Source organism: Lates calcarifer, linkage group LG19 (genome assembly GCF_001640805.2).
Source record: "Lates calcarifer isolate ASB-BC8 linkage group LG19, TLL_Latcal_v3, whole genome shotgun sequence".
Lineage (NCBI taxonomy): Eukaryota > Metazoa > Chordata > Actinopteri > Centropomidae > Lates > Lates calcarifer.
This window is the reverse complement of record NC_066851.1, coordinates 5621565-5649318: the sequence shown is the minus strand read 5'-3', so window position 1 is coordinate 5649318 and position 27754 is coordinate 5621565. Positions and strand designations below refer to the sequence as shown.

The following is a 27754-nucleotide window of genomic DNA, read 5'->3' as shown; positions in this document are numbered from 1 at the left end:
CAAACAGATAATCTTTTGTATTGCAAGCAGCTCTTGGATGTTAATGATTATCCCCATGCTAGCCTTATATCTTATCTCAGTTCTCTCATTTACTATTGAGTCTTCATGACAGCAACAGCTTAGAGGCAATGTCCACTTGCCAGCACAACTGGCCGGAGTTATTTATTTCTATTATGGACATTATCTCCTGACACGTTTCTGTTAAAACACTAAGAATGGCTGTTTCACAGGTTAACAGAATCCCCTGGATTACAGTCATAGTGTTTGTGATTTTTCCTCACGTAAACCTGGGATTGTTGTCTGACTACAAGATCTGTGGAGACTCTGAGTGTGAAAGTAAGTCCTCAAGCTACTATGATTCTAGTTCATGATAGCGTAGGCTATATTTAGGCTTTGTTTTTTCAAAATCTTAGGCTTTCTTAATTATCATAATGTGTTTTGTTCCATTTAATTCCATCTGCTCATTTTTTATTTCAATCACCTCCTTGTGTCTGTGTGTCTTTGCCATTATATCTCTCTCTTTCTCTCTCTCCTCTCTCTCTCCTCTCTCTCTCTCTCTCTCTCTGGTGTGTGTGTGTACAGGCCTGATGAGCAGGGTGCAGGCCATCAGGGACCACCATGGCAAGGACTGTCGTTTCCTGAGCTTCCAGCGAGGAGACACCATCTTTGTTTACCACAAACTGACTGGAAAGAGGGAGGACCTCTGGGCAGGCACTGTATGTCTGCTATCTCCATCTGTTTGACAATCTGTTTCCCTTTGGATATGAAGAGAAACCATCTCAATTCAAGCAGTTCCTCATCCTAGGCTCTGGGTTAAAGAGATTACTCCTGATTATAACACAGACAGTTTAGGTTAGCGCTAACTAGCTGAGTAATGTTAATACTGTAGCTTGTAACACAAATGCCCTTAGAGCAGCTCATTTCATTATATTTAATGATATAATTATTTATGTGAGTGAATGAATAATTATATCCAGACATATTGTACTGTGTACTGTGCTGAACTGACACAACATCGCCACAGATAAAATAATGACCCACACAACACCGCTACAGTGATTTCTGAACCATTTAACTGTAACTGACATCACCTAATACTGCTTTGAGTGGTTTTAGCTAAAGTAAATTCTGAATCAGTGTGAATGTATTGTGTTTCCTGTAAGACTGTACAACTGAAGACATGTAATTATTAGCAGTTACCAATGATATGGACAGAAATAGGGAACATCTCAGCACATTTCCACTGTCTTTGTGATGAACCCTTGCTAAGAAAACACAACAGGATTTAAGAAGAACAGAAATAAGAAGTAAAAAGAATTGAGCTCAAGTACAAACATATTTTGTTTGTGGAAGATTGTGTATTTGTGTAACAAATATCTTTGCATGATTGAGTTAAATGTAGCTATTTAATTAAGGGAAACTGCATCAAGGCATACCCTGATTTATGTCCAAACATTTCATTTTTAAGTCTCACATTCAAGTCTAAGAATTCTTATTGCAGCTTGTGTGCAATCTGTGCTGCAAGGAATTGGGTCTGTTTTCTGATGGGTCTGTTTATAATCTTTAAGCTTTATCAGCATCACTCAGCTATGAATTGAACTGAAAAAACAAAATTATTATCTTTATCTGTCTCCAATTTCCTCTCCTTTCCTGCTGTGATCCCTGTTGATCTAAATTGTGATCATGCACTGTTTTATGTCCTTTTTGATTTCAGATTGACAAACAGTTTGGTTATTTCCCAAAGGATGCCGTGGAAGAGGAGCAGATTTATGCAACTGCAGAGAAAGTAGTAGAAACACAGGTAAATGGGCTTTGATTTCACTCACTCTTCAGATGCAGCCTGTCAAGAAAACATACTTTTACATTCTCATAATAAGTAATAAATTGAAAGCAACATTTATTCTCTATGTGTTTGCGCCATGCTGTCTTACACCACATTAAGAAACTGGTACCAGCTATTTCACCTTGAGTTATTGGTTGTTGTAATAGTTCTTGCTGATTTTATATTATTTATGAGCCCCACTTTCTCTCCTCATTCAGAGATCTGATTTCTTCTGTTTGGATGAGTATGGCTATCCTATTGACTCCAGTGATCTTGACAATGGTGATGAAAATGATGATCAGAAAATCCAAATCCAGGAGTCAGGATCCACCCAAACCATCCCACACACTGATGACACGAATGCTGGAAGCCCTTCAGCGTCTGCAGATCACTCTACAGAATCTCCAGTTTCAGCCCAGCAGTCCGACGGAGAGGAAAACAAAAACACTGGTGACGCTGCTGCCGGGACTCACGAAGAACCACATGAGAATTCTGCGGCTCTGAACGAACAAGGTGGGTCTCCCTCCTCTTCCTGGCTCGGTTCTTCAGTGACAGGATGGTTAGGTCTGGGAGAAGAGGAAGAATCTGGCAAACTGACCGAAGAGGAGATAGAAAATGAGAGAGAAGAAACACAAGCCAAGACGTTAACTTCATCTGTAACAGGATGGCTGGGGTTTGGAGGAGAAGGAAAACCTGATGATGCTGTGAAAAGTAGAGAAGACGACAAAGAAACAGCTGATTCTTTCGCCTCGACCATGACTGGGTGGCTCAGCTTCGGAAGAGAGACGAAAACAGATTCAGCAATAAATGAGAATGATGGAGAGAGAGAAATGGAGGAAGAACATGAGCCAGAAGTAAAATTCAGGAGCAGGAGGATGTCTCTGGATCTAGAGGGCAGCCAATTACATGAAGAGGAGAAGAAAGAGATGGGGACATTGGATTGGCTAGGAAACGGGCTGTCACAGACACTGGGCTTTGGCGTGACCAACCAGGGGTCAGGAGACGAGACAAACGGTGAAAGAGAAGCTGGGGAGACGATGAAAGAAGAGAAAGAACAGTCAGCCTCTAGTTCTTGGTTGGATATGGGGATCGGGGGCATTTTAGGATTCAGGAAAGATGAGAGTGAAGTTGATGAGAGGACAGGGAGAGACTTTAAGGAGACAATGGAGGAGAAAACCTTAGGACAAGAAAAAGGCTCAGAGAACATAGACACCAGTCAAACACAACCAGACCAATCAGAGCCAGATATACAGAGACTGGAGAAAACGCTTGTGACAGAAATGATACCAGAAGTGGGAGATAATAGCATTAACAGCAGCTCCAACAAAGACACCAATCAATCAAATATAGAGGAACAAGATCAAGTGTCCCAGTCTGAGACAGAGGCAGGGTCTGCCACCTTAGCACCAGTTGAAGACAGTGGTGATGATGCTTCAGATGCTGCATCTGAGGTTGATCAAAAAGATATTTCCCCTCAGACCAAGTTAGAGGAAAAGTCCCAGGCTGTAGATGAAATATCCTCCATTATAAGTAAAGAAAGATCTTCGGAAATAGAGGGTGAACGGCACCAGATGCCCAAATCGCTAGGAAATGAAGGTAGTAAAGATAATAACAGAGAACCAGGGGAAGAGGAAATTAAGTCTACAAGTGACACTGATTCAGATTTTTTGACACAGTCTGACATCAATCGAGGGCCTGAGTTCAGTTCTGTGGATTTAAATTCAGACTCCACTGGACAATCTGTAGGTAAGACTGAGGAAGATCAAAAAACAGGAAGTGGTGATGAGGAAGGGGCTGAAATCTTGTCGGTTAACGATGCTGAGGGTGAGGGGAGCACCGAAGAGACAGATGTGCTTCACAGGGAAATTTCCACTACTCAGACTGAGGAATCAGCAGAGCAAAGTCAAGGCAGCGGAATCACAGACGAGAGCAGTGGAAAGAGTTTGCCTCTGTTATCATCAGGCACAGCTGAGGAGAGAAATGAACCAGTCCACGGCGAGGATGAAATAACTGCTCACACTGTAAAAGCTGATGACGACTCAGATACGCCCGCTGTGATTGATAATAACATAGACACACAAACACATCGAGGTGACTTAGGGGACGAGGCAGAGGTTCAACCTGATGAGGGCACCTCCCAAAGGTTTGGATTGTTTGATTCTACTAAAATAAGTCCTGAAAAAGCCACTAGCGAGAGCACAACACAGGTGGAAAACTATGAAGATCAAGAGTTTGTGTCGTCACAGGATGGAGCAGAAAGTCACAAAAGATGAAGGTGAAGCAGGTGAGCTAAATACAGAGAAAAATACAGTAAACAACCTCCAACAAGCTCAAACTGAGACAGAGACGTTAGGATTTGAGGAAGACGTTATGACTGAAAGTGGCCTAAAGACAGCTGTTGAGTCAGAGAAAGAAAGTGAGACTGCAGAGTTTGAGGAGTCAAAGGAAGAGGAAAAGGAGGAGAAGACAGAGGCAGAGAATGGGAAGAAGGATGATTTAAAGGAGGTTGAAGAGATACAGGAAGAGGAGAAAGAGCAGGAAGTGGAAGAGGGAAAAGAGGAGGAAAAGCCTGATGAGGCAGAAGAATTAAAGGAAAAGGAGAAGCAGCAGGAAGTGGGGGAAATACAAGAGGGGGGGCAGGAAGAGGAGGAGGAGTTAAAGGAAGAGGAAAAGCAGGAGGAAATGGAGGAGATTAAAGAAAGGGAGAAACAGGAGGAGATCAAGAAGTTAGAGGAGGAAGAGAAAAAAGATGAGGTGGAGGATAAAGAGAAGAAGCAAGAGGAGGTGGTTGGGTTAGAGGAAGAAGAGAAGAGGGAGATGGAAGAGTTTAAGGAGGATGGAAAGCAGGAGAAACAGGAGGAGTTAAAGGAAGAAAATAAAAAAGAGAAGAAGGAAGGTGAAGAAAATCAGGTACAGTTGTCTCATGTGGAGGTGCAGGTGGAAAACACTGGGATTAGCAGGTCAGAGTCAGAAAGAAGTGAGATGCAAGATGAGAACACAAAGACTGAAAAAACACAGGAGGAGGAAGAAAAGGTTGAGGAGGAGAAAAAGAAGGCTGAGGAAATGCAGCAGGCGAATGATGTTGAGGACGACAGGAGGGAAAAAGAGGAAGAGGAGAGGCCTAAATGTTTAAACGAGCAACATCCTCAAGCTACTGACAATCAACCTGTGAGAGACAGAGAAGAAAATACCTCTGAGGATGGATCGAGTTCAGCAGATGAAGGGACAAACCAACCAGCAAATGAAAATGATCCAATATTAGCAGACAGGACAGGAGAGATTCAGACAACACCCTCTGAGGGAACTGACAGAGACAGAATACGACAAGAAGAGGATGGTTTGGAAGCTGGTCAGACAGAAGACGTTGATCTGCCACATTCAGGTGAGAATGGCCACCGTGGTCCGCCTCATGAAATTACAGCTGAGAACAGAGAACATGGTCATTTGGCAAAAAACACTGACCTCTCTGATGACAAAGTACTCTATCAGGGGAATAATACAAAGCCTGAAGACACTGAAACTAACAACAGTGAGAAGAAACCAGAGCGCTCCAATCATATGACAGACACAGAGGAGGATGTTGATGTAAGAAGGACTGAGAACGTGGATTCACAAATGAAGAATAACAATGAAGCTACACCTGTTGTCAAAAGCCAGGCTGTCATATCTGAACAAATTGTGCCACATGTGTCTAAAGATCCTACTGGATCTTCACTTCTGTCTGATGATCGCAATAAAAGAACAGCAGAGGCTGAAAGTGGAGGAGCATTTGGTCTTTTCACAAATGCCTTTAGTTTTTTCAGCCAAACACCTGTCACTGAAACAAAGGACTCTATTAATTCTGCCCTGAGTTTGGATGCTAATGCAGATGAGACATCTCAGCCACAAGCCTCTCCGACTCTTGAGCAAGAAATGGACTCTGGCCACTGATTCAAATCAGGGAGATTTGGGCACAGACTCTTCTGTCGGCATGCCCACAGAGCAGCCACAGCTTTCACCTTCCTCTGCCGAAACCCAGACACCAACTCCATCCCATTCTCATCTCCATACTCCGTCTCCGAACACAGAAACCCCCCTCCAAACAAAAACCCTCTCTAAGTACTACAAAAACCTACTCGCCTACATGAGTGCAGATGAAACAACTATTTTGCTGGAGTTCTTTGGGCGACACAAGCTGCAGTTTTTGGATTATATGCTGGGAAACTCAGAAACTGTGACTGAAGATCCTGATAATGATGAATCTATACTGTCGGATATAGAAAGACTTCTGCATTATCACAGGGAGACGCTGGTAGCTCCTAACATGAGGCTGACAGATGCACCACAGGAGGACAAGGAAAAGACTAGAATGCTCATTGCTCTTCAGAAACTAGAAATGCTGATTACAAGAGTGAGAGAGACATTCAACACGGGAAAATCAGACACTAGTGAAGGAAACTATCAAGGTATTTTTGTCTGCATTTCCTCTCTGATCATGGCTGATATTAGTGATATTTTAAATTAACTTAATCTTTTAATTTTAGTATGGTTTTGAGTTGCATTTGTCTCACTCAGAATGCATGTGTCCCCAAATACAGCTGAGACCAGCTGTGTCGGTGCATCCTGTTCAACTCACAGTAAAGATCAAGACAAGAGCATTGTGGAAGACTCAAGGAAAATAGGAAATGTGAAGAATGATGGACAAAAGCGTGGAAAAGAGAGAGAAGCTGCTGATGAAAAAAGAAAAAGAGGTGAAGAAGAGAGCATGCCCCCTGTATCCCATCCTCTCAGTCAGCCAGAATCATCACAGCCACTGGAAGGTATGGACGAGTCAAGTATCCCTTAATCAAGACGGATTAAATGATAATTAAAATACATTAAGCAGTAACATACAAGAAGGAGTGCTGCTTGACCTGCTGTATCCTCATTCTTCCACACACAACCTGGAACATCATGGCATGCCTGGAATTTTATTTAAATTTTTTTACAATATTTTACACTATAAAACCAAGATAAACACATTGGGTTGAATGCTAAGAACACTGTACTTGGTAATATCATTTTGACTATGGGGGGCAGCTTAGGGGAAATTTCTAATCTTCATTATGTCTATGCCAATCTAACTCTAGGGATAATGAAGCAAATCCTGGACTTGGTTCATCAGATCACTGAAGACTCAGCCACTCATGTTCATGCAGTGAGGGAGCTCCTCACATGGATTACTGTACAGGTAGGAGTTATCATTCTGTTATTTATGGAAGCCAACTGTAAGTTAACTTATCACTAAATCTAAGCCATATGTGTAATTTGTTTGTGATAAACCAATTGTACACATACACAGTATACAACTACAATATACTGTATTTCCTTTTATTGAGGCTGCATCATCTTTGCTGTCCACCAGCATTACACACATTACACATATTCACTGTGTATTTGAGAGGGATGTTTCACGGTTGCAACCAAAAAAGTGTTGTAAAAGCTGTAACTAGTGTCTTAAATCCCGATGAAACTCCTCATAAGGAATCTTTAGTATATTTTCAAACAATGCACTTGCAGTGCAATTTATTTCTCACAAGTGGCAAAGGCTAAAAATTTAATGAACACTAGTTTGGAATTTGTTCATGGGTCCTTTTGAAAGGACAGCTTTGTTTCCACCTGGATTCAGAACAGCCAGCTGACCCTTTCTGTACAAAGGAACATCTCTTGTACAAGTGTGTGCAAACTGAGGTCTGGTTCTTTAAGATACTGAGCCTGTGACATGTTGATCTGACTCTCCCTCTGGCATTTAACTTTGCCTACGTCTCTGCTGTCAAGCTGGCTTTGGCTCAGTCACCATCACTCACATTCCTTACTGCTGGTGGATCTATTACACACGTCAAGCCAGCTGGCAATCAACCTGCCGGCAAATTGTTTCAAACATTTTGGAGGGCTAATGATTCTCTAGTGTCAAATGGACGAAAATGAAGCCAGTTCGGTGAGTACAACCTTTAGGAGCACAGGGTGAATGTTACAAGTCAGACCAAGTCCTCACCTGTGTCCTACTTAGAACCAGTTAGAGATTGTGGTCGTAACTCAAAGCAGATGACACAGTGTCATATGCTTTTCAGTAGAGAAGACTTTGTGTAAAGACAAACTTATGTGTATAGTTGGAAATAATCACATTGGTTACTCGGAAAGTCAAAAACAACAGTGAGTATACTGCTGTTATCTTAATGACACCTGTTTCCCTTGGTGTCACTTCAATAGCACTCCGACGTGCCAGTGTGGCATTTTACAATTGGTGACGTTGCGAGTGAACCATCTGCACAAGCAGGGGTGTGATGTAATCTACGTGAACTTATAAAGTGCACGACACAATGTTTTTAGTGTGATGTTAGTCTATGTATACATTATAAAAGAACTCTTATATTTTTTGTTACAACTACTGTCGATTAGAGTCGTTACGAGGAGTCTGCAGAGAAAATTCAATATCCTCCCCCCCACGACGTGCAGCGGGTTGTGGTATACTCTTGAGCGTCGGTGTTGTGAATAGGATGTGAAATCGCCGCTAGCCCGGTTGACGGCTCTAGTTTCTGTGCCTAATGTCGGTAAAAAATAAAATTGTAATTAAACTATCAGCCAAATGAAATAATTAGGACATGGCGGAACACCCGGCAAGTGACCAGTTGGCCAGCAAAGCGGTCGACTTCCAGGCGACGGCGGAGGCTTACTACAGTATCGCCGTGGAGAAAGTGAAGGATGTACGTTATGTGGCAGGTTTCGTTAGCATTTCCTAACTAGCCTTTACAGCTGAAGCGACGTAACGGACTGTCATGTAATCGAAAACAGCTCAGTAGCTTAGTAGCTACGTCTTGAAATTTAGTACCCCTCATTTTTGACTACATGTATGTCCTACCAGTGCAGCTAACCAACTGTCAGGGCTATCTTGAAAATTTGTATTGTTTTTTCCAATGTGTTTGTGATTGTTCAGAGTTAGCTGGTGATAGTTAAGTAGCCAGTTGAATGTAATGTTAGTTTTTCTTATCAGGTGTTGTGCAGCTTTTCTGCTGTTTCTAGGGCTTTTGATAAAAGATGGCAGGTGCTTATGAATTTTGCCCGTAGCAGATAAATACGCTGCTAGACTTCCTAGATTACAATTTCTCTCCTCTCATAGTTGTGTAATAACCTGCCAGGGCTGTAACTACTTAGTGTATTATCAAACATTTGGTCCTCTAGTTGGCAGTTAATAGTAAGAACATTATAACTACTTGAAGGTGAAATGAAAATTGTTTATGTAAATGTAGAAGCACAATCCTACCCCAATGATGCAGGAGCTCTACTGTGTCTATGGGCAACATGTGTCTTCTCTGACTGCAAAGTAAAAATAGGCTGCATGAAACCAGCTCTGATGCTTTAAGTATATGAAAGTATAGTATATACTTATAGTATAACTATAAATAATATAAAGAGTTTTAAACATTAATTAGAACAGTACTTTTACCAGATGTACAGAGTAGAAACCATTTGCAAGACAACTGAACCTAATATCCACAATGAATATGTCACTGTGTACAGTCTGCTGAGTTAAAAAGGAGTGAACCAAGTGAATCAAATTTTAATCCCATACTTAAGAGGATCACACATCGTCTCATTTTAAAGACGTTAATTGAAACCAGCTATAATAAACCGCTCTCTCCTCTTTGTTCAGGTTGTATCATCGCTGCCTGATGACATCAGACCCGGGCCAGACTTGTACGGGGTGCCATGGGAACCAGTCATCATCACCAGTCTGGTGGGGTTGGTGACAGTGCTGTTGTTCACCTGTAGATGTTACAGCTCTGTGAGTTTACACTATTTATATACACTTCAACATCACAAAGATTTTATATGTTTACAGTTAATTATAGTTAATTTGAAGTGGTACTTTTGGTTCAAATACAAAAGGCCACACTTGTTCCTTTGACAGTCAGCCCATATATCAACCCATCAATCCCCTTAATGATCTCTCTTGTTCATCATTACTTTCTTCTTATTTCCTAACAGGTCAAAAGCAGATTGTATAGAAGTAAGCTCTCATTATTTATTACTTGATATCATGTTGTTGTTGTTTATGACCTGACAGAAATACAACTAATATGTTGTTTATGAATGCTGATTCAACCTGTCCTGACCACTGCATGTGAAATCATAAATAATTGGGGGAAAAAATACTTGAAAAATAATTTACATTTCTTTATAAATTCTACATTTCCTGTTTTTCAGGTAAAGAGCGGTGGATGGCTGAACAGGTTGCACAGTTGCTGGATGAGAAGTGTAAAGTCCTTGAGACTCTCAGTAAATGTCAACAAGAGGTTAGTACTGGTGTCGGTGCTGCCTGACTTCGGGCTAGAGACAGGGCCTGTCTCACACACAACAGTTTTCAATTTGTGCCTTGATTTCCATAGCCTAAAAATATCTGACTTACAAGATGCAGAGACTAATTAATTTTGTTGTGCTGTCTCTCTGCTTGTCTAAATTAATAGCATACAACAAGAAGAGAAAATGCTGTGATGGTTATGAGTCTTGTCAACATTGAATCTGATCTGATTTCTTAATTTTGTGCCATTTGTAGCATGATGACCTGGAGGATTCACTGAGGGACAGTGGTGTTTTGGCCCAAACTCAAAAGACAGAACATCTTGAGGTAAGGCAGAGAGAAACAAGAGTCAAAGGGAGATTAAGAAATGTGAAAAAAACTTGGAAACATGATGTAACAATGACTGAGCAAGGGATCTGTGTGCAATGTAAGGTCTACATAATGATGGTTCCATAATGAAGCCGCAAGCCACACGATGGCAGTGTTGACAAAAGGTCAAATTCAAAACTTGAGCTGCTTCACCACTAGTCTGAAATGTACTCTTGTTCTCATTCTTGACGGTATTTTCTGAACACATTTTGTTGTCTTGCTCCTCCAGGTTAAAGCAAGACAGTTAGAACATGCTAAAAAGGAGCTGGAGCGGGATCTTGAACAACTGAAGGATCAACTGGACCGGCAGAAAGAGCACAGGATAGAGCAAGAAAGGAGGGTAAGAGCACACACAATATTGTCAACAATACCAGGCTGTGAAAGTCTAGTGAACTGTAACTGAGAATCTGTTCCCTGGTGTGGTACTAATGAGGTTTATTGTTCATTTATCCCTCCAGATAGCATTGCTTGAAGAGAGCATGAAAACATTTGAAGAGGAAACCAAAAACCTCCAGTCGCAGGAAGAGCAGGTGCAGTCCCTATTACTCTCCTGCCTTCTGTCCTCACCTGCCCTATTTGTACCTTCATGTTCCTTTCTATACCATCTGCTTCTTCTTTTCCCCTTTTGCTGTATAGCTCTATGATTCATGTGGCATTACAGCTGTCTGCCTGTCTGTCTTTAGGCACAAACTACTCTGAAAGTGTACAGTATGAACAGTGACAGACTCCAGAGGAAACTGGAAACAGCTGGAGAGGAGAACACACTGCTACAGGAGAGCAACGCTCAGGTAGGATGCTGTACATACAAATCAAAGGTTTAATCATCTACCAGATTCATTAATTTTTTATTATTATTATCATTGCCATATTTTGTTCGTCCTTTCTGTTTGTGTTCCCCCTTGTCCCTTGCACCATCATTTCATCTCTTTGCCTGTCTCTTTCTCTCTGCAGTTGAGGCAGCAGGTGGAGGGATGGGCAGAAAGAGTTAGTGAGTTGGAGGCGGAGATGCAGAGGTGTGAGGTCGCCCACAGCGCGATGCAGCAGGATGTGGCCAATAAGGATGAGCGTATAATGGTATGGTTGGATCGAGCACTAATGACACTTTACAGTAGTAGTTAGTCATTGCATATTGTGCTTGAATTTTCTAATTAATACTGGATTTCAAATAATGGGGATATCTCAAGAACTACTACAGGAGAAGACTGCATGTACTACATGTAAAATCTATTATCATTGATTAAAGGACTTGGTTATCTTACTTGACATGATTATTTTTATGAGAAAGATGGTTGACACCAAGTATTTGTGTGTTTCCAGTCCCTGACAGACCGCCTGCTGAGTATGAAAGGGTGGAATTCAGATCTGGAGGAAGAAGAAGGAGAGGAAGGAGCAGCAAAGGAGACATCCAATGGGGCACCAGGAAAAGAAGGAGAGAATGGAAGGGGGGACCCAACAGACACGCAAGGCCATTTCCAGAAAGTCCAGAAACTCATTTATGCTGCTAAGGTATGTGACTAAAATGTCCATAGACACATTGCATTTGATTCAATGTGCTGTTGGTTAACAATGGTTAATATGGCACAGTATTTGAAAAGTGTTTGGAAGCCAAGCCAGATGCACTGCGATTAAACGTCTTCATATGATTTACTGTAATCTGCTAATATTGTTTATACTTGTATGTAGCTGAATGCAGACCTCAAATCAGTCGATGAAGACAAGGACAGAGTATTTGCCAAACTGAATGATGAAGTCAAAGCTAAAGAAGACCTGCATGGTGAGTCAATCTAACACTGATGTCTGTCTTACCAAGATTGTCATTAAGTTCTCTGATATAGAACAAGCCAAACAAAGCAAGGATGATAATTAACACTGGCCACAAAAATATGTGTAATCTGTTATGTAATTTGTTATATATAAACAACAGTTGTAGGTGGTTGTAACAGTTAAATGACTTCAGAGAATACACATTATCAGTTATGCTATGCTTGTGTACCACTGTGTGTGCATTTGTTTTTCTCTTTAGTGAGCATTAAGGAGCTGGAGAATGAGAAATCATCTCTGCAGTCAGATGCTGAGCACTACTCCAGTGAGGTAGCTAACCTCAACTATGTATTAGTGTGATTTTTTATCATAATAGTGTCCCTCATTAATTTGCTTTTGAATAACACTGTATTCATGTGCTCAGGTCCAACGATTACAACAGAAGCTCCAGATTATGACAGAAATGTACCAGGAGAATGAGCTCAAGCTGCACAGGTATAGACACATGGATAAAGACACATGTATGGATATGTTTGAGTCTAGCTATAGCAGTTGAATAATTTAGAAACTGTAACTAGGATGTTGATGAATGTGTGTTTGCAGACTGCTGACAGTGGAGGAGAAGGAGCGCCTGCAGAAAGAAGAGAAGTTAAATAAAGCGGACAAAAACATTGCAATGGCCATGGAAGAACTCAACAACTACAGGTAGCTACTTCTACTAATGCAAGCACATTGACAGTATGTAATATCTGCAAGGCATTTGTGAGCCTCCCCTTCAAACATCCTGTCTCACTTGTGCATTGTTGTGTTTCTTCAGACAACGAGCAGAAGAGATGGAAGAAGAACTGGAGAAAACCAAACAGTCTTACCAGACCCAAATATCAGCACATGAGAAGAAGGCTCACAATAACTGGGTTAGTAAAACTTCACCTTAAACCATTCCATAAACATGGGAGAAACAACTGACATCATATCAAATTGTTTATTTTAATGGTTTATTTAAGCACTCTGATCTTGACTGTATCTATGTACATATGCCATGTTACTGATCTTGGGTCTAGCTGGCAGCCCGAGCAGCAGACAGAGACCTAGCAGACATCAGGAGAGAGAATGCCCTCCTGAGACAGAAGTAAGAAATAACATTCTATAACATCTATTTATGTTCGTCACTCAGTTGCAAAAAAAAAATGCTGTATTTCCATCTATCTTTTGATTTTGACCTTTTATGTTTTCATTATGTTGTATATATTACAGTATATAGTGAGGTTCCAAAAATATTTGTCATATGTTAACTTAAGGTGTGTTTGTTTACAGGTTGACAGACACACAGTTTAAACTAGACGCCCTTGACAAAGATCCATACGCCTTGGACAGCCTGGCTAGACCATTACCTTTCAGAGGTGAGCACACAAACACACACATTCACACACTAACACACCAATCATGCAATATTGAGAAAACAGCATATCCTGTGACTTTGAGGCCATGGTCTGGAAACAGTGGGCCACAGATTTCCTTGACTTTGCACTCACCAGTCTCTCCTTTACTTCCAGCTGAAAGGTCACCTTATGGTCCTTCTCCTCTGGGTCGACCAGCTTCTGAAACCAGAGCTTTTCTGTCTCCTCCTACATTAATGGATGGACCACCTGCTAGATTGTCCCCCAGAGGTATACACACACACAAGCACAGAAAGCATACATACAAATATGCAGTCACCTGGAGCTATACATAAGACAAAAAAGACTGTCATATTGAGCCACATAAACATCCACTGTAGGCTTAAATATTGTTTTCATCATTTTCAATACAGTAGATTTGCTAATTCAGTCTCAAAAAGTCATTACAATAAACATGTGTAGCATGTTGGAGATAAGCAACTGGCTGCAGCATGATGAACTGTAGATGCTGAAACATCTGTAGTAGCATGATCTGTATGCTAGCATGCTATTGGCATTTTGCAGGGTCTGTGAGGGAGTATATGACAGTGATATGTCATTAATCGTCTCAGTTCATTCTGATTGACTTGATCTCTCATTCTTTCTCTTTTTATCTCTTGCACTCATCTCATTCTGGCCTACTCGTCTCGACTGTCTGGTATTTTCTGTTTGGGCTCTCTGTTCTACCTTCTGTCTTTGTTTCCCTCTTTCCCTCTCTGTCTCTATCTTGCTTTCTCTCTTTCATGCTCATCAAAATCTTCAATCCTCTCTGCTGTCCTCTATCTTCCCCTTGGACTTTCTTTTTCCTCTGGTCCTTTCCTCCACAGCGGGTCGTGGTCCCATGGAGCCCCCAGGTGGCCAAGCAGAGATGGAGCGGAGTGGAGGTCCTCACTCAGACAGTGGTTCAATATCTCCTACATGGGAGAGAGATCGCAGGGGACCCCCACCGGGACCTCCAGGACCACTCGGGCCCCCTGGGCCCCTAGGACCTCCAGGTATGTGTGTGTATATGCAATAAAAAGAAAGACTGAGAGAATCAGAAAGTTGTAGTTGATGCCCTGACTGCCTCATGTCAATTGTGATATGATTTCATATTCAACAAACAGAGATGAGTGCATTTTCCTCAGCTTGATCCAGAACTAAGCAGGTAAGTGATCAAGAGGTTTTTGAAGGTGATCTAAATAAAAAAAATGCACTGAGTTGTGAGTGCACAGATGAAAATAGAATATCTCTATCCTGCTGTTTCTTGCTCTTGCATATCAAAGTGAGAATCAGCTTTGAGACTGCAGCAAGGAACATTTACTTTTTGTCTTCCCATACAGAGGAGATATATGAATGGAACACCGCTGGATTTCTGTTGTGTCTTGTGTGTTGTGAAACTGTTCATCGATTAACTGATACATTATTTATACATGTAAATGCACGATTTGCACCGTGTTTGTATTGAGGCCCAATATGTCACAAATGCTCTGAAAGCATTGTGGTATATAACCTTTTTCACGTTTGGAGTTAGGTCCTGGACCTATAGAGCCTAAAATGGAATGCAGCCATAATTGCACCTGCATTTGGCTAGCCAACAGTCAAAGTCATATAGTGTGCATGTGAATGCTAAATGCATGTTAAGAGCGCACGTGGATTGTGTTAAATGTATTTTGAGTTTTGACATTGAAAACTACGGATGTATATGACGCTCAATGATAAAGTGTCAAATCATTATATTCATCATATTTCCTCATATTTGCTTTTTAAGCAGTTAAGCTTCAAACTTGAGACACACACTTTACTCTCAGGGTCCACAGTGTCTTTCTCAGTTATTCATAAATGGAGTACATTTTTTATTTGACTTATTTACAGTTTTGGGAAGAGCTGTGTGTATGTATAGTATTGATAAATCCTTACATATATTTGCATATTCTTTCTCTCTCACTGTATCTCTCTTAGGTTATATGTTTCCAGAACCAGGAGGTCCCATGTACAGGAGACCTCCTCCTGGCTCCCTCCCACCTGGCCCTCCTCTTCCCCATCCAAGGGGTTTCCCCTCTGCTGGTCCACCAGGACCTCCCCACCCTGCAGACATGCAAGGTGAGTCACTGGAATCTGTAGAGCAGATTGCTTATCGTAGATGGTTGTCCTCCAAATCTATTTATTTGCTCTTTGACATGTTGAAATGTAAAAGCTGAATGGAAACTTGTGGCAATCTACAACATATATATGAATGTAAATTTGAGTCAAAATTACTACTAAATGTGTTTGTTAATGCAGATGGCACATATAGAGAAAACAGCCTTGGACCTGGTGAACAGGAACACAGAGAGGTAAGAGATGTGTGAGTGTGTGAAAAAGAGAAATCTGCAGTGTAGATCTAACTGTCCCGCCTTTTTAATATTTCTCTGCATTGAAGAAAAGTTTGTCACATTCCCTCAAGTAGATCTCTCCATCATTCTGGGTCGCAGGAGTAGATTATATTACAAAACATGGTGTTGACAGTAATTAAACAAATAAGAATAACTAGCACATACAGAAATGAGAAACCCAGTCAATAATAATGAAAAAACTACCACATTTACAGAAGTCTTAGCTACAACTGGAATCTTAACAGGCACAGCATTGTTTTTATATACTTGATTAACTATTAACTATTAACTAACTTCAGCCATCTTCTAACACTAACAGTATTTGATATTTGAGAACTCTGGAGTAAACTGAATAGCTGAATTAAAGCAACAACCCAACAGGACTTCCACATTTTGACAGAATGGTTTAACCAGGGTACACAATGTGCACAATATAGTTAAGCTCCCACTTAAGTTCTGCACTTCCAGCCCAAACTGTCTTTCATCAGTTTAATTCTGTGGAGTCTTGTTGGAGTGTGATAGTATCTAAAGAATATCTCATGTTGTTCCTCTTTCTTTCCTTTACATATTACCACATTTCGTCAATTTGCTCAACTATTTCCTGTGTTGAGATTATGTCCCCAGTTCATTCCTATGGTTTCACATTAGTTGAGTCATTGCTTACTAAACTATTGGCTAATTTGTAAAACTGTGAGGATTCCTGCATTCTTGAAGCAATTTCACGTGATGCATAATGCAGTTGCTTGTGTCACTCCTAAATGCTACACAGTTAAATATTTCCAGAAATGTTCTTTGTCCTTAAGACCAGCATGTTCAGTTAAATCTCTACAGGACATAAATACACCATCTTTATACACATCTCCAATACTGTGTATGTTGTTACAATACACTGGTTCCAATGTAAAATACAGATATTTTCCAGTCTAGACAGTAGGATTGTGTCATAATGAAGTGTTTTCTCTGTATATCGTGTGATAAATTGTACATTTGGTGGATTTTGATCCATCCCTCCCCAGCATGAATAAGACTGGGATTTGTTGTGTTACCTGGCTGCTGGAGCCTCTGTAACATTTACCTTTTTGTCACCAGTCTGGTCCTGGTGATCGAAGGACTCCCCCTGAAGCAGATCCAAGGATTGGGGGCCCACCCCCTCCTGGACCCCCAGTGGGCCCCATGGATGGTCCTTTTCCTCGTAGAGCTCCCTATGGACCCCCACGTCCTGATTTCTACCCTCCCAGGGGACCTGGGGGCCCTCCCATGATGCCTAGTAAGCACTCCTAGCCATTTTCACAGGATACAGGATTATCGCCAGATGCCATTATTGTAAACTTAACTCTGTGTTTCCTGCTTTGCCTCCAGTGTGGGCTCCTCCACCTCCAGGGATGATGTTCCCCCCTCGTTTCCCTCCCGGTGGACCTCCTCTTCCTCCAGGTTCTCATCCTCGCTACGGTCCCCCCATGCGGCCCCTTCCACCTGACGGCCTCCCACCTCCATCCATGGGTCCTCCTCCTCCTCAGCAGTCCCTCCCCTCCCCACCACACAGCCAGTCACCAGAGGAGCACAGACCATCACCTGAAGACGCCATTTGATCCTGACCAAGTTTCTACCTGAGCTGTGAGATGACGCATTTCTGGTCAGTGGTAGATGGATGACAGGCAGGTTGCAGTTTTCTACTCTTATATTATCTGTAACATCTATTTATTAACTAGGAGAACATATTTAATGAATAGTGTTATCAGACAGGAAACATCAGCCTTCATCGTTAGCCTGTTCTTTTGCTGTCTGTCTTTTTCGCTTCTGTCTTTCTCCTCTAGCCTTCTCTCTCTTTGTTATTCTCACTCTCTGCCCCATCATCATCCAGCTACATCCCCAATTGTTGTGGAGTCACGGTGACAGCGGTTAGGCTCTTGCTTACTTGTGTAAATTCACAGGCAGCCTAATCTGTATGTGTGTGTGGGAATGTTGCCACTTGAACCAGAAACAGTTGTTTGTGTGCTTGATAATGCCAGAAAGCTTTTTGATGCGACTTAGGTTGAAATGTGTGCATATAGAAATGCTGCATGTGAGAGAGAATGGAGTGTATATGGAATCAGTCGACATTTCATCCCAATGGCACAGAAAGAGAAATCTAAATGATCATGAACTACCAGGGAAGAAATACATATTTGTATTTTTTATTACCAACCAAATTTAGCCACTTAGCATCTGTTGTTGCTGAAATGAGATCACACCAGATCTTGTTTTCTCTGTGACTGAACTGAGTTGATCTTAAACTCTCCTACATATTCCCCAGCGGTTTTCTTAAAATATAATTACAGTGCATAACTTAATTTCACTGACTTTCCTGTGGGATTTGGAGGTTTCGGAGCAGCTAATAAACAGTGCTTCTGACCTTGTTACAGTGACTTGCATACTTTATGGCCCGTGCTTGAAAAAAGTGGCTGTCGACCTGACAGTCACAGATTGATGAATAAAATGGACTGACTGGAAGAGAAGCTACCTTCATAGTCAGAGAACTATGTGAATTTTGTAAAAAGTGATTATTAATAGATGAATAAAGACTGTCAAATTGTCAATGTCTCCATATTTCACTAATGCATTGTGTTAATGTTCAGTTTATTTTTCATGGAAACTAATAGCTGGTGAGAGTAACAAAACAATGGAATGAAATTGGAAATTAGGTTTTTATTGATCAGTGTTTTATATAATACTGTGCATAAACATACAGTGGAAATGCTTTAAGTATGATCAGAAAAGTAAATATGTATATGTACTTTAAATTATTGTAACCTGTACAGTAAATTGTACAGTACAATTCATACGTAATGATACAGTACCTAACCAAACTGCTACGTGTCGTTTTAGACATTTATAAAATTTATAAAGTGAACAGAAAATTCTGCTGCAAGTCTGCTGTTTAAATTACAAGACTTGTCAACTGTATAATCTTGTTTCATTTTACATTTGCAGTGCCTATAGAAAAACATCATACCACTTTGAAAAAAAAAAAAGAGCCACCTTTCACTTTAATTACAGCCATCACTCTGTTTGGACATATGTCTACTAGCTTAGCAAAGCTAGACTGGGGAATTTTTGCCTGTTGTCTCTGCAAAATTGTTAACTTGGCTACTCAAGGACATTCACCTTCTTATCCTTAAGCCTCTGTTAGGTCTGTTAACCCTTCGGCTCCACCAGGTTGTTTTCTCATATCATTTTTTTTCCTGTGTGACCTCTTTGTATTTACTGGGCCTTTAGAGAAAGAGCTTTTAGTAAAGTGAGACACACACTTGTAACTCTCTCCCTGAACTGGAAACATTCAACTCATGCTGTTGTACAATTTCCTGATCTGGGCTACAATCCTCTAAATTATTCCCCAGAGGTCATATATGAACATTAGTCAAACCGATTCTTGTGAATTTCTCCTACTTTCATCATCAAAACTATTAGTTTAAAACAAGAGCAATGAGTGCTTTTGATCTTGTTACAATGACTTATATTTGGATCTGGATATAAAAAAAAGATAAGATAGACTTTATTTATCCCACTTGTGGGAAATTTTCATGTTACAGCAGCAAGACACAAGAGAGACAAAAATAGAAAAAGAAAAGATAGAAATATAAAAAAGGCACAGAAGGGTAAAAATTAAAAGTCTCTGTAATAAGCAGAAATGTGCAGTTGTAATATAGGAAAATGTTGATAATCAGTGAGGTAGATGAAGAGGTATGTGCAAATAAAGTGAGCAGAAAGTGGAGTCCAGAGTGCAGGTTTATTGTTGGGTCAGTCTGGTGTTGTACAGTCTGATGGCTGTTAGAATAAATGACCTGCGGTAGCGCTCCTTCTTCTCTCACCCACCTCCTCAATGGAGTCCAGAGAGCAGTCCGGGACAGAGCCGGCACGTCTGACCAGCTCATTCAGTCTCTTCCTGTCTCTCTCTGAGCATCCACTGCTCCAGCAGAGCACTGCATAAAAGATGGCAGAGGCCACCACAGAGTCATAAAAGGTCTTTAGCCTGTGACCTGCACACTCCGAAGGACCTCAGTCTTCTCAGCAGGTGGAGATGACTCTGGTCCTTCTTGTACAGTAGCTTATAGCATTTTGTCTCTAGAGAGGGAGTTGTTAGTAGGTAGGTGGTGTGATGTCAGTGTAGGTGGCCACTGTCACACTCTGCTGTATCAGAAACATCAAGGATAAGCTACTATTGACTGTGCACATTCATTTAGAGAGAAGTTCAGCAGGAGTTTTTACAGACTGTAACTAACCAAGCAAACTTTTAATAAAAATCTCTCTGTTGAGGTCACTGTGGTCTTGACCCTGATCCATATTAAAACTGTCTTATAGCAATGATTAAGGAATTTCCGCCAGACTAAATTCAAGTTTTTCCATTAGATTGAGAAATGTGTGAAAAGAAAAAGTCGTTATTAATCTTTGAGGTCAACCCTTTGGTGTGCGCACCCATTTCTTTGTTGTAATGAGTTGAAAAGGCAGTGCATCCCGCAGCCATGAGTGCAGTAATGGAATGATAAGTGATGTGTCATTGTATCATTTATCACTGGGAGGTAATTTCATATGCCCTCCATGCACCCTGCAGTCAAGTGTTGTGTTCGGGAGATGTAGATGATGTACAGTGTTCTTCTAACAGAGGAAATGCTCTGATGTACGATCAATAGTAATTTTATCAAGAGGATATATACTCTGGTATTAAGTCCTCTCAGATCTAGAAAGGTCTGCCACTTCTCCCTTTTTATATATAGCCTTTAAGCCTTTAAGCCCTGAAAAACGATCTGCAAACTCTTGATATGGAAAGCTACTAAATATTTCATTCTTATTAGTGGTGAAGTAATCACTCACAAAGAGCCGTGGCTGAAAATATGGAGGCTCCTCTCCACAGCACATTGACTATAAAGGTGTACATCAATATGCTTCTTGCTGTCAGTGTGCTGACTGCTAAAAATATTGTAAACACAGAGACCACAAAGTAATTATAAAACGTTTATTTGTAAAACCCATCCACATCATTAACAAAAAAGACGCAAACGTACCTGACACATTATTTAACATTATAAACTGTCAAAAAATATCAATTTGAATATTTCACATCCCCACCACCGTAATCAAAAAAAAACAGAGTTTATAAAAATCAACACTATTAATTGGCAGTTTGTGAATCAGTGGAGGGGTGGGATTGGAAAGACATGGTTTGGTTCCTTCCCCATCGTTACAATTAGCCACCTTCCCTGCAGGCTTTAAAAAATAATCCTAAAAAATAATTCCTGTCAGGTCAGAAAGATGGAAACATTTAGATGTTCATGAGTAATGAATGAGTATCTAAACGAGTGTATGATAGAGAGAGCAGAGGTAGGTACAATAAGAGAATGATAATGTAGTAACACCTGGTGAATAACAACTTTGAAGAGATACCATTGGTATTTCACCTTAACCCTTAACATACGTTGATTGTGTAACATGCATCCTTCAGTTAAAATCATTTCGTTGAAGAGGTTACCATGTCATTGCACTACTGATACTTTTTGCAATTGCTGATGTAGTGGTTAATTAAATAAGAGAGGAGAAACTTGGTCACCATCATTAAAATAACTGGCTTTATACTGAAAAATCTATTGGACTTTTATGAAAGAGTTTGATGACGGCAAGAAAGATGAAAAATACCCAGGTATCCTGTTAACACTGTATATGGTCTTGCCCTAAGATCTATTGAAAGTATGCCTGTTTTTGCTACGTGTTTTCCCACTGTATTACAGAGATGGTGGTGCACTGGTGGTTAGAAAAGAAAGACGTTCCACGAATTTCAAGTATTATTCCTCTCTGAACGTCTTGACATAACTCTGTCTTGGTCTCTGGCAACTCATATTATGATGACTGCTACGGAAGTGGAATTTGAGTTATCACCAAGTTTGTCAGAGCGACTTAACTGTAAGTCCTACAGATGTAAGACGCAATACTCAAACAAAAGAACATGATGATAAGATTGAACCTGAGCTGAACTTCAAATGGAGGCACTGCTGAGTGCTGAATGCTCTCTGAAACAACAGAACTGTACAAACTGTCATATGATCACCCAACTGTTCAAAACATCATAACAAAGTGTAATTATTGTACATTTAAACTGGTCCACTTAAAAAAAGAACAAAAATTTAAAACATTTCATGACACAATGGAGAAGTTCATATATGAACTTGGTCCATAACCTGCTATGTTTATGATTGAAAATCTCTATTACAGTTACACACAGTGATGTGGAGCCTGACCTTATCAATGAGCAGGTAATGACTGTGACTTCCTGGTTTGAATACTCCAAGAAGGAAAACCTTGTGAATGCTCCAGTACTGCCAAACAAAAACCACATTTAAATGTTTGCAAAGGCTCTTGAGCTACTAGTGACTGTAATGTTCAGACAATTGGGAAAACAATCCATGTGACTCAAGGTGTGGTCGTTTGACGGTGTCCAGCTTGCTAGTTGTAAAAAAGTTTTTGTTTTTTTTTAATGTCACATGACACTGTCAACCAGTTCTAAGTAACTGTGTACTCAGGGTGTTAACTAGGTCGTACAAAAATCTGCCTTTATGCCAGTGGCTTTACTTAAATGTGTAAAGACATTAGCACCCCCAACCAAATACTAGGTTCTGGGAGGTTGGAACCAAGTGAATGGACCTGTTCAATATGTAAACTAGGACTGAGATTTCAATCCAAAATGTGACACCTACTGTGAAGAAAAACTGTTGTAATCTAATGCTCAGAGGTCAAAAACTGAAAAAGTCTGAAATGATGTAGCAGACATGAAATGTGTCAACGCGATTTAAGGCCTAGTTAAATCATCTGTCATACCTGGAGTCATTTTGTGTGCCACTGAAAGTATTAGCCTTCCATTAATTTCAAGGCAATAGTCATCAAGTTTTTGTGTCCAGTGAAACTGAAACACGTTTTTTTCCTATATGGTGTATCATTTTGGAATTAAATCCTACATCTGCTTATAACTGTCTGTCCATAGGGGGAGCTTCTTTTATCTCCAAGCCTGATTCTGAATGGCAGTACTGGTAACTAATACATCAATGGAAAAAATGCTTCAATTCCAAATTGTCCATTGAAGGGATTCAAACCTGTGAGCCCTCGAGAGGCAGCTTACTGACTGGTGTCGCTGTTCGCTGAGTGGTGTAGTGGATTGTGGGAAGATTCAGACTAATGGTCCACTGTGTGCATTTTCACGTGTTTGACTTTGTTTCCTAATGTGTCACTGTATGTATGTGTGTATATATGTGTGTGTGTGTGTGTGTGTGTGTGTGTGTGTGCACGTGTGTGCCTCAGCAGTTTAGTATGGGTCTGTTTCTGTCTGGTCTGAATGGGAACACAGAGCTGTCAGCGTCTGTCTTCCCTCTGTGGGGACCCAGCGTGGCCACAGCCTGGAAAACAGGGCACACATACTCAGTTGTTAAAATATCCCAGCACACACAAATGCCACTTGCACACAAAGACACACACTCTCCATATTTATATACAGACTTGCACACACACCTTTCTAATGGCTGTCCAGTCCTCCAGAATATCCAGGTCAGGTAGCATATAGACAATATATGGACGTGGACAGGGTTAAGGACAGTTACATAGGGAGCAGGAATAGGTTATATTTGGAATAAGAAGGGCACATGTAGGCACATGTAGCATTAACAGCACAGATAATTAGCAGTAGTATCAATGTTAACAGTAAGAGGTATTAGCAGTAAAAGGATATCAGACACCACTGATGGTCGTCTCCTTTTCTTGTCAGGACTTAAAGCATCTCTCCTCTTCTTCCTCCCTGACAACTCGTCATTCCACAGCTCTGATAGAAAGACAGAAAGATCACATTTTTTTAGTGTCTAGATTGGATGAAATATACTGTACAGGATGTGTGTGATGTTTGTTTATTACGGTCATTAAAATGTGTTGTATTTAGTTACACCTGCATGACATAATAGTAATGACTGTCTTCTTTGTGAAATACCTGATGTAATATCTATGCTGTGTCTGTCCTCCTCCAGTCTTCTAATTTTCTCCTCCAGTTCACTCTGTACTGTATCAAACAGCAGCAGCTTCTCACTCTGCGCGCACACACACACACACACAGAACCGCAATATCATGTAAAACACACAGATAAAACACTGACATGCATCCAAATACATTCATACACTTCTGGCAATTATGTAGATCAAATAACACTCAAATAAACTGAAACTGAATTAAATAATTTCAATGACTCAGAAATTGGATTTGCTTAGTAATACTTTTTTGTAAGACAGGGAGTTAATTAAAGTGTGTGTGTGTGTGCCCTACCTCCCAGTGCTGGCACGCTGCCTGGATCTCACACTGATACTTGTTCTTCACAGACTCCAGACACAGCTCTCTGTAGATTCCTGACAAAGACAGAAAGAGACATAAACTGAGAGTGAATAAGGACACCAGAGTGTGTGTGTGACTTTGTGTGTGTGTGTGTGTGTGTGTGTGTGTGTGTGTGTGTGTGTGTGTGTGTGTGTGTGTGTGTGTGTGTGTGTTAAAGTTACCTGCCACTTTGGTGCGGACCTGCATGTTCTCCAGCAGTACTGCCAGAGGCTCCAGATATTCTGCCGCCCTGCCAGCCTCCACCTCTGCGAGCTTGCTGTTTACCTGACTGAGACGCTCTCGATACAGCCTGCACATTAAACACAGATATTAATAATGATACAGCTCATTGGTATTTGTGATTTTAAAAACAAATTTCAAATTATAGACAATCATTACAAAAATCAATGTCAGCCTTACTGGTCTTTGAGATCAGTGAACTGTTTCTCCAGGTTGGACATTTCATCCAGACACTCCATCCTCCTCCGCTCACAGTCCTCCTCATCCATTTCTGGAACAGCATCAAGAATCCCACACACACACACACACACACACTTCTAGATTAGGTATTTTGAAACAGAGTTGTAATGAAAGGAGCTGATATGGAAGCGAAACCTAGAACAGGCAAGATATTTCGGCCCATAACCTGTTTCAGCTTGCACACACTGTATCAGTCACAGTAGTAATACTGTTCATTCATGTGTATAAGCCTTTCAGTTTCCTCTCCAACAGATAGCACGACTCATAGAAAATACAGTTGATCCATACATCACAACAGTTCAATTTCTTCTCCCTTTTTGAACACCCACAGCCCAAAATAGTTTATAACTTCAAGTGGTGTCTGATCGAGTCTATTTCACCTTTAAATCAATGGTATCAGCCCTCCAAAAAATGTTTTATCAACCACTCAAATGATGCTTCTCTTTAAGGTAGCCATTAATATAATATGAGTGTTCTGCTCATCTTCTACAGATTCAGAGTTTCTCACCTGAGCTGTCTCCATCCTCAGAGACAGAGGAGGTGTCAGAATCCTCCTCCTCTGAGCTGGATGCCTCTTGTTCCTGCTCTTCCACCTCCATCTCCTCTGCTGTACTCTCCTTCTTCTCCCGGTCACGGTGCACCGGCATGGCAGCAAATCAACTTCAGACTGATAGATGGAAAGATGATGTCAGGCACTTTTGGCAGTTTTACCAACAACAGATACAGCTTTACACTTGTTACTTGGTTCCTTTAGATTTAGGCCTATAGACAATAAAAAGCTAAAAGGGTTCAAAGCATGTACACACTTTACATCCCTTGGGGATCATTAGTAGTTCTGCTTGTACATTACTGACGTTTTTTGTAATTGTAGCTGCATGAGTGTGGAATAGTGTCTCAACAGAACAGTCATTTTACGCTTGGAATGAGAGACAGTACTGTATGTTTGAACATTAAAGGCAAATCACTTTTTATTGTAACTATTGTGCCACTGATGCATTGTTGTCATATTTGTATGACCACTGAAATAACTTGGCAGTTCATAACATTACATAACATGACACTATATGATTTCGTCTTGGGGTTGTAGGTTGACTGCAGTAACAAACAGTAAGCAAAAACATCTTTCAAGCTGATTCAGGTCATATATCTACATTATTGTTTTTTCATCCATTTGACTGTGTGATGTTCCCGTCGATGTCTACCAAATACAGGTAGTGATGTGAGGTATCCACCTAAATTCAACTCCTAGTGAGCGATGTTTAATACACGCTTTCTCAACTTACTCCTATTTTTATGGTGGATCAATATGGAAAATTCCTCTGAAATTATATGGGAAATACTGTTACTTCAATAAGCAACCCTGAAAACAATGGACCCCAATAGATAAACAGGTATATACTATTGCTTGAGTTTGGTTATATACTATCACAAGTTATTCACGTAAAGCAATTTGAACTGACTATGAGATCTAGCTGTTTGCCTTTTTAACCGCTTAACTAACTTTACAGAACAAATAACGATTAACAAACGACAACACGTCAAGTTAGCATTACGTTAGCATGTTAGCAAGTTGGTTAGTCATGTTAGTCATGTAGCAAGTCAGATGGGCACGATTTGTTATAAAAACATTAACAAGCAAACTTAAAACTAAATCATAACTCACAAAATGGCGGCGCTGGGCGTTTGTGACAATACCTGGGAAAAACAATATGAGAGAAAGTAAGCTTAAACGTATTTTTCCTTCGGTTAGAATTTCACTCGTGTCCCAGCTAAGCTAAAAACAAATCTCAGTAGGGCGCTCTTATTCGTATAGGGAAGTGTAGTTTTCTGTATGGCTAATATTCACATCATTAACGGGTTAACAATCAGCCTCAAACTACGTTACCCAGGGTTCACCGATGTAGATCGAGGCGGAGAGTTCGAGCAGAATTGTCGAAAGGCGTTTAAAACGTTAGAACTCCTAAATCTGGAAGCGCCGTTTGTGCCCGAGATATGGTGCAGTTTTATAGCGTGCTTATATGATATATGTATAACTGGATAACCAGAGTCCGCTTGTTGTTGAACTACATTTGCGTTGAATTTCTCTGGTATCCATTATTTTGTTTTCCTTCCTCCGCCATGATGTTTTCTAAGTGAACAGCGGAGCTAGCTAACCAACCAGATTAGCCTTTAGGCTGTTGTGGAAGGGAGGTGCAATGGATGGATGCTTTGCTCCGCTACGTTTCACATATTTGTCTTAGTTTAAACAGAATGGACCCTCTCCGACAAAATTTACCCCTTGGTATATTCCGCGGCAATGCGGAGGACTGCTAATTCGCAGTGCGGCATTAATAAATGATCCAGCAGTGTCGGCGTTTCGTTATACTTTGAAGATTAACGCTAGCTGGGGCTGTGTAAGTGGCTACACAGCTAGCTCCTCCTTGCTGTCTACCATCGCATTCTTGTGTCTCCTGCCTCAGGAATGTTCTCCAAAAAGCCTCATGGAGACGTTAAAAAATCAACACAGAAAGTGTTGGACCCAAAGAAGGACGTGTTGACAAGGCTCAAACATCTTAGAATTGTCATAGGTAAGTTAAAGATCCTTTTAAAGCAACTAATAGGTTAGCAACTACGTGCCAGGCTGTGCCACACCAAACTCACCTCGAAAATCACGAAATTCTGAGTTGACGTGCATGTGACAGTGGCTCGGGCTTTTTATAGCAAACTTTGATGACTATTTCATTTTTTTAGTATCCACTCGTCATTTCGGCATCGTTCCTATAGTTGCAGCACATTTTACCACTTGTAAATTTCAACATTTGATAATTCATAAAGTATATAAAGTTAAAGTTATTGGCTTTTCCC

General features: G+C 40.6%; 3 protein-coding genes across 19 annotated transcripts in view; 2 read left to right on the top strand and 1 right to left on the bottom strand.

Annotated features, from left to right (window-relative positions):
• The first annotated feature begins 93 nt into the window (after positions 1-93).
• Positions 94-25543, top strand: ctage5 (CTAGE family, member 5). 7 transcript variants are annotated; one of them, XM_018695147.2, is made up of 29 exons: positions 94-336; positions 583-716; positions 1715-1801; positions 2041-2335; positions 6400-6621; positions 6931-7031; positions 9492-9623; positions 9827-9848; positions 10046-10134; positions 10395-10466; positions 10738-10848; positions 10967-11038; positions 11192-11296; positions 11460-11582; positions 11826-12014; positions 12192-12282; positions 12532-12599; positions 12694-12764; positions 12873-12974; positions 13087-13183; positions 13331-13398; positions 13584-13669; positions 13823-13936; positions 14533-14700; positions 15647-15787; positions 15968-16020; positions 17149-17326; positions 17419-17692; positions 25403-25543. In XM_018695147.2, the coding sequence occupies exons 1-28, from the start codon at positions 216-218 to the stop codon at positions 17646-17648; spliced, it is 3342 nt and encodes a 1113-aa protein (XP_018550663.1). In that variant the 5' UTR covers positions 94-215; the 3' UTR covers positions 17649-17692; positions 25403-25543. The 7 variants fall into 7 exon arrangements, with proteins under 7 accessions (XP_018550663.1, XP_018550662.1, XP_050933961.1 ...); XM_018695146.2 differs by lacking the exon at positions 25403-25543 and having other exon boundaries at positions 17419-18635; XM_051078004.1 differs by lacking the exons at positions 14533-14700; positions 25403-25543 and having other exon boundaries at positions 17419-18635.
• brms1la (BRMS1 like transcriptional repressor a) lies at positions 21036-26721 on the bottom strand. 3 transcript variants are annotated; one of them, XM_018695153.2, is made up of 9 exons: positions 26574-26721; positions 25419-25577; positions 24851-24941; positions 24613-24740; positions 24386-24465; positions 24056-24152; positions 23804-23893; positions 23587-23651; positions 21036-23474 (listed from the first exon to the last, which is right to left on the bottom strand). In XM_018695153.2, exons 2-9 carry the CDS (start codon positions 25555-25557, stop codon positions 23376-23378), a joined length of 789 nt encoding a protein of 262 aa, XP_018550669.1. In that variant the 5' UTR covers positions 25558-25577; positions 26574-26721; the 3' UTR covers positions 21036-23375. The 3 variants fall into 3 exon arrangements, with proteins under 3 accessions (XP_018550669.1, XP_018550670.1, XP_050933963.1); XM_018695154.2 differs by having other exon boundaries at positions 26606-26702; XM_051078006.1 differs by lacking the exon at positions 26574-26721 and having other exon boundaries at positions 25419-25894.
• Positions 26722-26856: 135 nt separating this feature from the next.
• The window catches only part of ralgapa1 (Ral GTPase activating protein catalytic subunit alpha 1), an 84165-nt gene continuing 83267 nt past the window's right edge, over positions 26857-27754 (top strand). For 4 of the 9 annotated variants that reach the window (XM_018695145.2, XM_018695144.2, XM_018695140.2 and 1 more), the window contains exon 1: positions 26857-27477. In XM_018695145.2, the coding sequence (XP_018550661.1) occupies positions 27372-27477 (106 nt within the window). In that variant the 5' untranslated portion in view covers positions 26857-27371. The remainder of the gene's footprint in view (positions 27478-27754) is intronic. The other 5 variants (XM_051077998.1, XM_051077999.1, XM_051078000.1 and 2 more) reach the window with 5 other exon arrangements.